Genomic DNA, 14,766 nt, shown 5'->3' on the forward strand with positions numbered 1-14,766 from the left:
TTTTAATCTTTTGTTCCAAGTATGATGTAATGTTCATACTCTTGTGTAATTATTGAAAATAGTGCGGGACAATTTTCTTGGATTAGAAAGGTTTAATATTTTGGATGGATTTGGATATGTTATAACTTAGACCTGGGTGAGTCAGAAGTATGTGGTTTAAGGTCGAGTTCAAGATATTGCACTCGGATATAGAGAAGTGCCAATATTGGTTGTGCAAGTCCGGACTAGCCCGGACTGAGATATGCCACAGTTCAACACAGTATGCGGTCTCTGAGCTGTCCAGTTCCGGCTTTATCACCTTAATGCTGAATGCCGGATAGGGTAACTGGAGGGTTCTATGAACGTCTTTCAGTATCGAATCTCCAACCTTCCGCTCTCTGATTTTCATGGATTTTGATGTTATTTATCTCAGGCCTGACCTGTTTCACTTCAATAAGCTGACAGTTTGGGACAACGTTGGTAACTTGAACCACGCCTTCAACATCGCCGACACCGAGCTAGGGATCCAAAGGATGTTGGACGCTGAGGGTAGGTGATGCTGATACTGGCTGGTTTCACCTCGCTGTGTATAGGGGCAGTGACAGCGGTAATGTGAGTATGGTACAGTGAGGACACTGCTGATGTATGTACATTACAGAGATGGTATCACTGTCTGTACAGGGAGCAACACGGATATGTACGAGGGCTGGTCAAAGGTCTGAGCATGACTATTTTTCAACTGTGGACCACATAACAAAGTGACCTTGTCAATGTAGTACATTGAGTGCATAGTTCATAGTTCATGAAATTCATGACCGCATGTCACAAGTGTATGGGGATAAGAGCCCTAGCTATTCAACTTTAAATATTGCTAAAAATGGCGTAAACCCATACTTACTCACTCACTCACTATTCCATTCAATTTGAAAAACGATAGGGCAGGTATGTTTAAGGCTGGGAGAACAAGCCTTGATGATGACCCTATGTGTGGACGTCCCTGAAATCTCATCCATAAAGAATCAATCAATAAGATAGCAAAACTTCTACTGTCAGATAGGCGTATTGAACTTGAGGAAGACACAGGTCTAAGCCATGGATCCACTGAAACTATAATATTCGTGAACATTTACAGATGAATAGGATATCTGCTCGTTAGGTGCCAACGTTTCTAAATTCTGATCTTAAGGGACAAAAGAACTGACATCGCCTTAGGGGTTCTGAGAGATTCTATCAAAGAAAAGCGAAGAGTGATGCTGACTGTTGGAGTTCTACTCCTTCACGACAATGTCTCTTCTCACACCTCTCAACTTGCAAAAGCGTCTGTGCGTCAATGTGGTTTCGAAGAGCTTCCTCGCCCTCCATATTCGCCAAACTTGGCACAAAGTGATTTCCACCTGTTTACAAAACTGAAATAATGACGATGACCTCAAAAATGGTGTGAATGGGTTTTTCGTGGTGGCTTCAGAAAGCTTCTCCCTGACTTGAAATATATGCTTCACTATTGAGAGATGTATTGAAAAGCAGGGAGATTATATTGAAAAATAAAATTAAAAACACTTTCACAATTGTTGGTTTTGTTAGTTAGGCTTTGAAGTGTTTGACCAGCCCTCGTATAACTTGGATGAATGTGGAATATCATGTAGCAAAAAAGATTGTTTCATAACAGAACTTAAGTGTCAGTGTTCTTGCTGCACAACTGTACAAACTTCATGGTGCAGTGTAAACCATCTACATCTCTCTCACTCACAAACTCCCTCGCTGACTCCCTGTACGCGAAGGGCAACGGGGTTATTGCTGGACCTCTATTCTGTCTTGGTGTTATTGTTAAGGGTTTTCGGAGTTGGAAGATTTATAAAATGTTTCTTTATTTTCTATGAGATGTCCATGTGCAAAATCCAGATGAGAAAGCCATCATCACCTATGTGTCATCGTACTATCAGTACTTCGCCAAGAGCCAGGGTGAACAAACAGGAAGCAAGACAATCGCAAAGGTACAAACCGTTTTATTCAGCTTCAGACCCTGATGTCCAAAAGGGTACAACATGGTTGCCAGTCATTTCTACCCAGGTTTTCTCTACCCAGTCAGTTGTGTAATAAATTACAGTTTTGCCCTGAACCATAAGCGAAGACGACAGCTTCACGTTATAATAATCCATGTGTAAAATTATATTTAATTACACTACACATCGGGGTAGAGCAAACTTTTACTTTTCTAACATGCCGAATTAAGACTAACAATTGAGATAGCTTTAAAATGACATATGTTATACGCGGCACCGCCAGCTGGAAATCCTCGAAAGGGGTAACTGACATGTTGTTCCATCTGATCGCCTGTACCTTAGAGAGACAAAAGTCGTATTAAACGTGACAGGACACCTCTAAAAAGGGTAGCTTGGCGTCACATAACCCATACTTCATACTCCTACAGTGTGTGGTTGTCAGAAATCCCATACAGCAATAAGGATCAACATTTCTGTTATACATATTTGGCTCAGTTAAATCACGTAACACTAAGTATTCCACAGCCGCATTATTGGGCCGATCTATCACATATAACACAGCCAAAATTGTGTCGCTGGTTATTGTGATTTGAGGTGTGTTTTGTCGTCAAAGTTGAAACTTATGTTTCCACCATTAGCGTTAGCAAACTGAAACAACTGTAAGCTATGACCTGGAATAACTCTTGGAAACAATATGTGAATCCACGGCGTGGGGCGAGGAGAACTGGCGTAAACTGTTGTCGCTGTGGGACGAACATGTCGGAGAAAGAGCAACAGTTGTATGTAACTGTAGTTTGTTGCAAAACTCCGCAGTTGAGCAACAGAAGATGTGTATGGTTATGTACCTTTTGAAGGATTGCTCACTCCTTTGGCCAGTGATGGATATAATTTCGAAGGTTGTCTATGACATATCTATGGCTGTCACGAAGTGTGACGGTTTCGCGTCACTAAGACTTATTACTTAATTAATATAATGCATATCATGACTATGCCCATTGCGAATTTAAGATTCACCAATCAGGCAATTACGAATTGACTATTGTCAAGATTCTGTTTCACTATCAACTGACTGTCTGTATTCAAAAGTCTTCTAGTTTCGTTTTGCGTCCACTGACATGTTTGCTATTGTCGATTGAGCGCGTCCAAGGACACGTCATATACTGCCGTGGCATTTCCACTGCGAAGTCATCCGGTGTTCTCGCGTCCATTGATATGTCGTCCAACGTACCCTGATAAGTCATCTACTGTCGTTCTTCCTCCACTAACATCTCGTGTACCTGAATCATGGTTCAACTGAAACGTCGCCATAATTATTCGTCCACGACCACGGAGAATTTTTCTTCTGTTGCCCCACAGGTCATCTGCTGTTGGTTCGCTCCATCGACCGGCTCTCATCTTCCCGTGGCAAGTGAGTTAACTGACTAAAAAAGTTCAGTTTCCACCCTTGCCGAACTAGGCTGGTATTATGGAGTTACATTTTGGCTGGACTAACGAGTCCAATCAAAATCGCGCACCGAAATCGAAATCCGGTTCGTAAAGTGTCATGCAGATTTCGGTCGACTGCAGGATTTGCAAAGCATGTTCACCGCTAAATCGTTGTCAACAGATGTTTTCTAAATCTTTTCATGTTTTTAATCAAGGTGCTCACGTGATTTGATGCACTTCGCGATGTAAGACTAGTTTTATCACAATATAGATCTTGATTATCGATCAGATTGTCTTGACTGGGCGCCACCGTTTTGTTTGAAGCAAATGCAAGTGATACGAGAGGTTATATCCGATTGGTCAAAAGGAGAGGCATAGAAAGGACATAACTCGTAATAGCCACTGGTGGCGCTACGATCGAGCCCAGGAATTCCAGCCTAGTTCGGCAAGGGTGGAAACTGGATTTTTAAAGTCTCCTGCCTCGGGAAGATGACCGGCTCTCTACTACTGCTATCTTTTCTCGTGTAATGTCCTGTCCCAAAACAGAAGACTATTAAGTGGTATTAAAGTGTTTTCGTACTAGCAGTCAGTGAAATGGGATTATGTGTCCACCCTGATACAAATATGTCCAATACAGCCCCTGCAAGTTTTATTATGTTTGGCAAGCATAGATAAATGAAGAGAGTCTCTGGGTTCCTTTTTATTATATTTCTATTTAGATAATTTAACAAGTGTGTTTTTTTCTGTAAGATATGTTCATTTCAGAGACTAGATGTGATTTTAGTGTGATTCTGTTACCATATTTAGACCGAGGAGCTCAAAAGCCGCATCCTGCCCAGGTCACTGGATGGCATCGAGGAAGAAGACACGAAATTAAAAAAATACATTTCTGAAGAGAATCTTGTCAAGTAAGAATGTCAGATACCAGTATTCCCCATTACAACCAACATTTAACCACCAACTACTTAAAACATGGCAAAAAACGACTAATACATTGAATGGCGGATGCTGTCAGTAGGGAAGGACATGCTTTTCGCGAACACCTGGTGTCATCACTGATTTTCAGTGGTCCATTCATAAAAACTATTTTGACTTTTACACCAAATGGAATCAGTTTCGTCGATTGGTTATTCCTTTGCATTGACATTCTATATTTACTTGAACTGGGTTGATATTTCTGCTGGAGGAGTTCCCGAGTTTCATCATGAGTTCAGTTATTTTTTTCAGTTCATTAATCTATGCGAAGTCAACTAAAAAAGAAATGTTTTGGCCGAGGCATAAACTCGATCATCGATCACTTATTTGTCTGTTTTGTGTACTGACTGCCGTCGCATGGCTGGAGTACTGTTGTGCGGCGTCAGGCAATAAATATAAGTAAACCCTTTTTATACAAATTGTATGAATGGCTGGTGCTACCGGTAGGAAAGGACATGATTTTAAGTGATCCATTTATATAATTCCCATTACGCCAAAAGGAATCAGTCTCGACCGATAATCAAGACTGGTTAGTTTTATTGAATTAGCATTTTATATTTAATAGTAATTTACATGACAGTAGATGATGACAATGCTTCACGAACAACAGCAATATTTATCGTACTAAAGATAATATTAGTTTACAAATATTTGTATGTTACAAAATACCTATTTGTTCTAGATCTCATACAAGGTGCTCGATCGACAGTAAATGGATTGATGTCACTATTGATAAAAAGTGTAAAAATGCCAGTTGTTTTTACACCTCTCCTTTGCTTCCAAATTAGTGTATATATTTCAGATATGGAGAGAGAGGAGACATTGCAAGTGAGCATTCCAACAGCCAGGCCCAAATAACAGCAAGCAGAGAGAAGATGTACAAACCATCGGAGAGACAGATGACCCACGACATAGAGACAGCCTGGATGCATCAGGAGACGGCGGAACGTGTGCGAGAGGATGGACTGAGGAAGGAGCATAAGAGGTTGGTACAAATGGTTTTAAGTCACTGCAACGACTCCAAAATAGTAGTAGTCAAACTGCCTTACCTAACTTAAGTTGTGTAAAGGTTCATCCACTAATAACACACCCATAATATGTTCATTGACATGAAGTGATTATATAGTTAGAAAATACTGTTCAATTTATCAAGTCAACTGAAGAAACCATTCTTACGTACCTCGGAGGAAAGATTCAATTGCAAAACAAAGCATGTGTGTGGAAGGTTCATCAGAGCATCCTGCGTGTTCCAGTAAGAAATGTCAGAGTCACCCAACCCTGTCTTTATGACAAATGAAGCTGCTTATACATGGTTGAGTGGTGAAAAGTTCACCTTGTGGGAAATGAGCAGTCAAGAGAAGTGTCCTCCGCCATCGACAAAGTATAGAAACACATGTAATCTCATGTTTGGTGGTTGTGGTCTGACATATTTTCATGGAATATTCATATCAAAGCGACCAACATGTATGTGTTGATACTTGCAAGTTGTTGTTGTCGATGATACATTTTGTATTGTTTCAAGTTTACCTCATTCTGTTACATGTCTGTATATGTTGTGCATATGACACACAGGTAGCATTTACATTAAGTATTAATCGCTTCCATATGTAAGTTTCTGAACGCATCTTCTATGATAATATCAATGATATAAAAAGTTGTAAACGTTGTACCGAAGTGCTTAAATGATCAGCTACTTATTTCGTATGTTTACTTATGTATTCTAGTGATATATTTAAGGACAATACGCTTTTACCTCTGTCAGCTGTAAAGACAATGACTTAGTCATTTCAGAATACATTTCAGTGAGTCAAGGAACATAGAGGCACGGCAGTCACATATTCAGGTTCCACAAAAGGCCGATAAGCATGTGGAACAGACACCAGATGTCTCGAAAATCCACAAAAGGGATTCACTCCTTCAAGAAACAACGAAGGTCGAACGTAAAAAAGATGACAGACCAGTTGCACTGGCGGATGAACACCGACCGAGGTATTAACGATATTTCAATACTGTGATGATGTATAAAGGACTATTTTTTCATCTCTTGCCCTTGCTATTATTACTGTATATATTGAGATGCAACCCTCCACTCGTAAAGGGGGTCGAGGAAGAGAGAGAAATGTTTGCAGTTATTATTGTCAGATAGTACGTTAAATTTCTCCATTCTCTTATACAAAGTCTTTGAGTAGCTGTCTTCGTGTGTAGTCCATGTCCGAAATGTGACCAGCAATAAATATAAGTAAACCCTTTTTATGCAAACTGTATGGATGGCGGGTGCTACCGGTAGGGAAGGACATGATTTTCAGTGATCCATATATATAATTCCCATTACGCCAAATGGAATCATCGACAAAGTATAGAAACACATGTAATCTCATGTTTAGTGGTTGTTGTCTGAAATATTTTCATGGAATATTCATATTAAAGCGACCTACATGTATGTGTTGATACTTGCAAGTTGTTGTTGTCGATGATACATTTTGTATTGTTTCAAGTTTACCTCATTCTGTTACATGTCTGTATATGTTGTGCATATGACACACAGGTAGCATTTAAGTATTAATCGCTTCCATATGTAAGTTTCTGAACGCATCTTCTATGATAATATCAATAATATAAAAAGTTGTAAACGTTGTACCGAACTGCTTAAATTATCAGCTACTTATTTCGTATGTTAACTTATGTATTCTAGTGATATATTTAAGGACAATACGTTTTTGCCTCTGTCAGCTGTAAAGACAATGACTTAGTCATTTCAGAATACATTTCAGTGAGTCAAGGAACATAGAGGCACGGCAGTCACATATTCAGGTTCCACAAAAGGCCGATAAGCATGTGGAACAGACACCAGATGTCTCGAAAATCCACAAAAGGGATTCACTCCATCAAGAAACAACGAAGGTCGAACGTGAAAAAGATGACAGACCAGTTGCACTGGCGGATGAACACCGACCGAGGTATTAACGATATTTCAATACTGTGATGATGTATAAAGGACTATTTGTTCATCTCTCGCCCTTGATATTATTACTGTATATACTGAGATGCAACCCTCCACTCGTAAAGGGGGTCGAGGAAGAGAGAGAAATGTTTGCAGTTATTATTGTCAGATAATACGTTACATTTCTCCATTCTCTAATACAAAGTCTTTGAGTAGCTGTCTTCGTGTGTAGTCCATGTCCGAGATGTGACCAACAAGAATGAATATCTCACTGCCGATATCACTCCCTAAAACAAGCTTGGTGAGCCCCTGTTTCTCTTTCACTGGTTATTCGCACCTGTCATATCTAAATACAGACGTGAACCTTCAATGTGTGCTTCTCACAATCAATAATAAAAGTTAAGATGCCCCTAATGTATCTTGGCTCTTACCATTGTTCAACAGTCAATGTTTTCCCTCGTTACCCAAATCGTTGGGTGAAACTGAAAGTGAAACAACAGTTGTTGGTTGATGCCTCGTTGAAAGTGACAAACTATAAAAGAAATGTGCTGTGATGATACTATTCCTGTGGTATATTAAACTAAATTTGGATAACAAAAATAAAGTTATAAAATGTAATTATCATATTTACAAAATAGTCTAATTCCAATAAAATCCAATGAGTGTGTGTGTGTGTGGTGACAGGTATGAGGCAACTGCAGAGGAGAAACGGGCTGAGTATGTCCTGGCGTTTGTCCGAAACATCTCGGAGAACAATGAAGAGAAGGAGCTTGAGCAGGTGCTCCGGGATACGATGTTTCAGACACTTGTGGAGTTGGAGAAGAGATTCAGGGCGCACAGACGGAAAATACAACAGATGAAAGGCGAGAAGAACTTTCAGTCCATGCGTGATATGATTGCCCGGATGGAAAATCAGATTAAAACAACACTCAACAATAAAGGCACAACGGGTCGGTAATTTTATTAAGGCTAAGAAATGAACTCTTTATATTAACATATTGTAAATCCTACCGCAAGTTACAGCGCACTTTTATGATGTGATAATTGGGAACGTGATATGCATCGGCCACATCAGTAGGATGTAATAGTACTAACTAAATGGATTACTTCCATAATATGCATGTGGATTTTTGCATATATATATATTTTTTTTAATTTGAAGTTTACACGATATACGGCTTTTCCATTGGACAAGAGGTCGGTCACATGACCGCGAAATTGACGTTCATAAGTGTATGAACGACACAATTTGACGTTCATACTTTTTGCACGAGACCGTGTTCTTGAAATGACGTTAACACTGACAGACTACTTCCACATTCCTGGGGAAACCCCTTGGAATTCCCTTGCACGAATACATACAGAATCGTTCCTTCTGATCATTTTTACCCTTTAATCTTAAACTCAGCGTTTCAGTATACATTGTGCAACTTCAGAGAGTTTGACTGCCTGGTCGTTTACGAACATCCTCGCTACGACCGAACCTAGAGTGAACAAAACGAAGAAATGTAAAAATATCGAAGTTTCGACTCGATCCGTGTCTAGGCTGACAGTGACAGTCTACAGCAATATATGAATTTACCTTAGTGTCTAATTGACGCACCTTTAATCCCCTTTCAATGATCGACCAGTTGATCAATGATAACTAAAACAGGTAACCGCCACAGGATCTTTAACAGCTTCCGAAATCTCTCCTGTCACGTTTATTGTGTCGGTCATATTGACGTCTTGTACTTGATGTAAATTTATTACGACGCGCTGTCATTGTGACTGAGTTACTGGGGTAGTTCTTAACGGATCCTTCTCATCTATTGAGGATAATATTTGAATGTATTTGTTGTTCCTTCAAAAGTTGTTCCTGTAGAGCATGAGGAAATATAACTTTATGTCACCTCTCGTTTTGAGGAACTATTTTATTCCGCGATACAGCTGATTGTTGTTTGGCTGTCAGTGTAAACATGAAGCCACAAGTACTAAATTTTGCGATTAGATCTAGATCCTTTGAGGTCCTAAAAGGGATACAGAAAATTATCAAAATTGACTTTCACTTTGTGTGCTCCGACGTTCATACAGTTTTGCCCTCACTCTATGAAGGTTCATACCCCAATGAACTCACACAAAGTGAAAGTCAACTCTTAAAATATATATATATTTAAATCCATGCTACATGCCGTAAAACCATACTCTCTCTCTCTCTCTCTCTCTCTCTCTCTCTCTCTCTCTCTCTCACTCTCTCTCTCTCTCTCTCTCTCTCTACATGTATCTCTCTCTACAACATTTCTTGCAATATGAAAGATATACATCCAATTATAGTCGAATGTAAAAAAATATATAAAGTAATCCATTCAAGGTTTAATATATTCTGTACATATTTCATCTGAAGAGTATTTTCTTTTAAAACTTTGAAGGTCATCACATATGCAGTCCTCTTTTAAAGACTGACCTTGATATGATTATTTGTTCCTTCAATTCATCTCAGATTACAGTGTCAACTTCGTTGTCTACTTACATAAGTTACTTCTTTATTCCTTATTCAGATAAAAGACCAACTATTAATCACATGCACCGAAAGGCACTCAGGAAATGCCACCCTTTGCTCACAAGTGACCTTGAACTCTCCACCTCCAGCATTATTGATGACCTTATAGCATCTGAAGTGATGTCCGAGTCAGATATGGACAGTATCAGAGGAAAGGTCACGAGGAGAGGTCAGAACGAGGAGTTTCTCAGCTTCATCAAGGGGCGTCTGTCTTTTGAGGACTTCCGCCGCCACCTGCTTCCTGCCCTGAGGAAGGATCATCCTCACCTGGCGGAGGCGCTGATCTCGGAGTTGGACAGACCGGGGGAGGGGCATGAGGACGAACAATGTGTGGCCTGTAGAGCCAGGAAATATGTGACGGTAAGAGAGAACAATGCATATGATTCATACATCCCATGCAAACACCCCATGCAAACATCTACTTCAGGCTTAGTCTGTCGAAGTGTAGCAACATGAGAGAAAGTTGATTTTAGTGAGAGCTGAAATCCAGAAAACACTGGAATTAATCGCAAGGAGTTTGGATCTATTCGACAATAAAATACTTGAATAATAACTACTCTTTGATGTATGAAGAACATTAATGCTCTCTCAAGCGCAGGACACATTTGAGTACGACATTTAACTTATTTTGTACACACATACGTAAGAAAATTACATCGACTGTTAAATTAAATTGTCGATAAGGTAAATACGAATCTCAAAATAAGGTTGATAAAATTAATATGAACGACAATACTTTTAAGATTCAACTTCATATTAACAGCTCAAAAGAATAGCAACGCCGTTGCTACAAAATGGAGTCATTGAAGTACCTTTGTTTACTGATCTGAAAAGTCCCGGCATGTCCAACAACACAAAATGGGCAGAGCTTAGGAAAGAAGTAAGGGACGAAGACATCATTACTGCTATGAAGAACAAATATCCAGATTTTTACAAGGATTTCAAGAGACAGAAGTGCGATTCTCTGAGGTGTTCTTGTCCCTCTCAGGATGTTCCGGATCCAATCTCTCCACAAGAAAGCTTCACTGACTGTGAAAGCGATGTGACACTGCTTGACATGTCCGACCTTGATGAAGATGTATCGGGAAACATGTCTTTCAAGGTGAAAGGTACGTTATTAACGGAACTGATTTTAGTTTAGGTTCCAATCTGTGTATGTGTATCCATTTGCTTCATTTCAAAACCTGTTCCCTTTGTGACTATAACCAACAAACAAATATTTCGTCATAACATACATGTCATCACATGGCGAAGATCACATTTCAATGACTACACATGTCTGTATGACTACCTTGGTGAGCATTCAACAACCTGGGATTTTTAATGTAGAGCTATGTACCTATATATTTCACCGCGCTAAATTGAATTTAAAACCAAACTCACAAAGCAGATGTACAAATGTATCTCAATTCTACCATGACAGAATTAAACGCGACCTCTTCCGTGTTCGCCAAGCTGTTAAGTGAAGTGGCAAGTGTTGAGTTCACTGTTCACCGAATTAAGGAACCACCGGCACGATCCATTTAACAAAGGTTGAAGCCGTATACGCTCAAGCATTGTTATTGACACCATTCCACTGTTCTTACATATATAACAAGCGGTGAAAGTATGTAGTAATATAACATCGGAAGCCAGCGATAAGTGGGAACCCATAAAGTAAATTAGGTAAGCCTTGCAAGTTTTAGTTCCTTATCGTACGTCACTGTTATGACGTCAAGCCGCTCATTATGACGCAGAAAGGATGATGTCACAGTCTGCCAAAGTACAAGCTCGATGTGGCACATAAGACTTGAAATACACTGTCGTAGTTTTGTTGATTTCTATCGTTTTCTCTACACACAATGTATTGTCACGCATACTTTAAATATTGTTGTTACTGTAACTTTATATTTTGGAACTTATAACAGCACATGTTATTATTATTCTTTTAAAATGTCTACTGACATAATTGAGAATTAAGTACTTTTCTGTGATTATAAATACTAATTAGTAACTTCCGCGGTGATACGGCCGTCAAATGGAGTATTTCAATGAGAGGTGGTTACGGTCATTTCATACCTCTGACTGACACTCAGAATTGGGTAATTTTCAAATTCATGGCAACATTTCAAAATTACTGTTTGAAAGAAACGTGATCATAAGAATATTTATATTGTGGATTTGATGGACCACTGTTTGTATAAGACACGACGATATATCTCAACATGTGCATCATAATATTTTAACTTTATTGATTTAATTATCATTTGTTTTAACACTATCGTCATAGTGTATATTCGTTTATTAACTGATCTCATTTGGGTAAATACTTAAGGACTGGACTATAGTATCAATTGTTTCAATTTCTGCGTATACAACCTTAATGAACCTTAACGATTTTAGTTTCAGAATACCAGATGGCCTGTATTCCGAGGGGAATTTGTCTTATCATTAACAATATGATATTAAGAGGCGGGGAATACCGGCATGGATCAGTTGGTGATGTATTTAAGTTGACAGAGCTCTTCGCCAAACTCCATTTCACAATAAGAGTAAAGGAAAATCTCAACAAATCTGACATGAAGAAGACTCTTCAAATATGCGCTGAGAAAGATCACAGTAGGCATGACGCATTCGTTTGTTTTATTTTAAGTCAAGGGAGTAAAGAGGGTATCGCAGCCTCTGATGGCCAAGTCGTGAACATAAACGATCTAGCAGCACCCTTCAAGGCATCAAGATGCCCATCCATGGCCGGAAAGCCCAAAATCTTCTTAGTCGATTCCCCAAGAGGATCTGGTGTAATGGGTGGACTGACAATGGAAAATCAAACTAAATTAGTGCGTGAATCTGAAGATGACACGGTTACATCAATTGCTGATAATGCCGATATTCTCATTGGGCACAGCACTTATCAGGGCTATGACAGCTACGTAAATGTTAAGACTGGCAGCTCTTTCGTCTCCCACCTGACTAGATTCTTAGGTACTCAAAGTGACGAACATGACCTGTTAAGCTGCTTATCGATGACCGCCAATGACATGTCACGGATAACAGGTGGGGAAGCACGTCAGAAACAGGTACCAGTTTTCAAATCGACACTGACAAAGAAGGTATACTTAACAAGTGATCCTTCATGGATGTCCTGCTGATACCACCCTGCCTTCACAGACAAATACCATAGAGTGACGTTCTTCTGTGTAATGTTCACCTGCTTGGGATCAGAACTCAAGGAAGAAAACTTCCTACATTCCATTGTCCGTATTGATGTTTATCATTCCTCAAACACACTTGGCAAGAAAATCGAAAACAATGGCACTGAGGGCAGTATGTTAACTGAGGAAGAGTTCCACCCAAACCAGGCATCAGTGCTATCAACTTTTGACTTGAATCTGAGACCTGAAGATTTGTCCAAACTATACCGCAAATGTACCACCAAATCCTTGTCTCAAAGCTTAACCATCATCCTTTATACAATCTTAATAGACGCACATGTAACTTTCCCAGGAAATTAGCAAGCTGCATCATTAGGACTAGAAGTATTTTCAAAACCCGAGTTGATTTCATTTGCCCGGATGTATTGTAGCATTATTTAGATGAAACCTCACGAGTGAGAATATGTAAAATGTGTATGTGTCGAAATTTATATTATCATTTTCTTGTTTGGAATAACTTAAAAAATGTTAAATTAGATCTTTACCTCCAGTATGATAGGAGCTTATCGTAACCTGTGAAAAGTTATTTACAGTTAGATAAACCATTTTTATAGGATCTTGCTTCTATGGCTCGCAGATAATAAAACTGAAAGGTCAAGTATTATTGGTGTTCAGTGTTCCCAACTGTGGCAGAATTATGAGCAGTTCATACACGTTTACTTTAGCAATATATCCATGTCATGACATATTTAATTTTGATGCAATAATCATCTAATGACACAACGGTGACGAAACCTATTGCCAACAGTATATTTGCAAGAGATTAAAAACGTTGAAAGGACATGTTCATGATTTAATAACTTTTGATGGGGCATTTTCTATATATGTTACCAAATTTGGAAAAAGAGGATATTTGGGATGACAATCAGTTAGTTTTCAAGAAGATCTGAAACCCTATCATGGTGATGTTACAGGTTTTATTATAAAATCAAACGTTTACATAGCAAGAGTGGGTTAATGTGATACCACAGACGTTACTGCCTTCCACAAAGCAACCTTTGCACCTTCGGCTTCACTAATGTTTCCATTAGGATGCTAGAGCCAAGTCCAAAAAGGCTCTCTTGTTCTGGGTAATAAGGAAATACGCTGGGTCACGCGCGTGCGTGCGTGCGTGCGTGCGTGCGTGTGTGTGTGTGTGTGGCTGCTTGCACTAGTCCGGATTAATGCCGATTTTATAGTACTACACCAAATGAGATGCCAGCCGCAGTTTTAGATGAATACCCCCATCAGACACAGTATACTGACTCCGAACCGACTTGTCCTTGTTTTAGTCCCTTAATGTCGCGCGCCAGGCAGGGGGACAACAAGTACCATCTTTTACCGTGTTTTTGTGTGAAGCGGAACAGGAATGTTTAATGGTAATACATCGAAACGAAAATGGAATGATATATCCTATATGCATTTTTGATACGAATAACGCTCGAAATATACTCGAAATAACAATTCACCTGTAGGTACTTGAAATGTAACACCCTATGTCTATTTCAATAATGAATAATGTTCAACCTTTGAATATATCACTCAATATGCATCTTGATAATGCATAAAGCTCATGAATACAAACATGGAATATTGCACCAAATATGTATTTTGACCATGAACAACGCAGCATGTTGGGTAGGACTGACCACTTTGTTTCTGTGAAAGAAATGTATCAGTATATTCTGTGCATATTTGTGTCATATAGTCTTTAAAGCTTCATACACAATGTTGATT

At 39.2% G+C, this 14,766-nt stretch overlaps 1 protein-coding gene across 1 annotated transcript; it reads left to right on the forward strand.

Annotated features, from left to right (window-relative positions):
* Nucleotides 1-386: 386 nt before the first annotated feature.
* LOC124124900 (alpha-actinin-4-like) lies at nucleotides 387-13,641 on the forward strand. The gene is made up of 10 exons (XM_048403430.1): nucleotides 387-528; nucleotides 1,858-1,970; nucleotides 4,212-4,312; nucleotides 5,182-5,364; nucleotides 6,183-6,368; nucleotides 7,151-7,336; nucleotides 8,005-8,270; nucleotides 9,858-10,219; nucleotides 10,623-10,968; nucleotides 12,242-13,641. Exons 1-10 carry the CDS (start codon nucleotides 387-389, stop codon nucleotides 12,985-12,987), a joined length of 2,631 nt encoding a protein of 876 aa, XP_048259387.1. The 3' UTR covers nucleotides 12,988-13,641.
* Nucleotides 13,642-14,766: the final 1,125 nt, after the last annotated feature.

The sequence above is a fragment of the Haliotis rufescens genome, unplaced genomic scaffold (genome assembly GCF_023055435.1).
Source record: "Haliotis rufescens isolate VD_foot unplaced genomic scaffold, xgHalRufe1.0.p SCAF_3, whole genome shotgun sequence".
Taxonomy (NCBI): Eukaryota; Metazoa; Mollusca; class Gastropoda; order Lepetellida; family Haliotidae; genus Haliotis; species Haliotis rufescens.

What these genes read in the sequence shown, in the direction of transcription:
- LOC124124900 (XM_048403430.1), top strand. Translation starts at nt 387, where the DNA reads ATGGATTTTGATGTTATTTATCTCAGGCCTGACCTGTTTCACTTCAAT. An exon ending in CTGAGGAAGGAGCATAAGAG is followed by an intron (nt 5,365 to 6,182) that starts GTTGGTACAAAT and finishes AATACATTTCAG; the next exon opens with TGAGTCAAGGAACATAGAGG. An exon ending in CAACAATAAAGGCACAACGG is followed by an intron (nt 8,271 to 9,857) that starts GTCGGTAATTTT and finishes TTCCTTATTCAG; the next exon opens with ATAAAAGACCAACTATTAAT.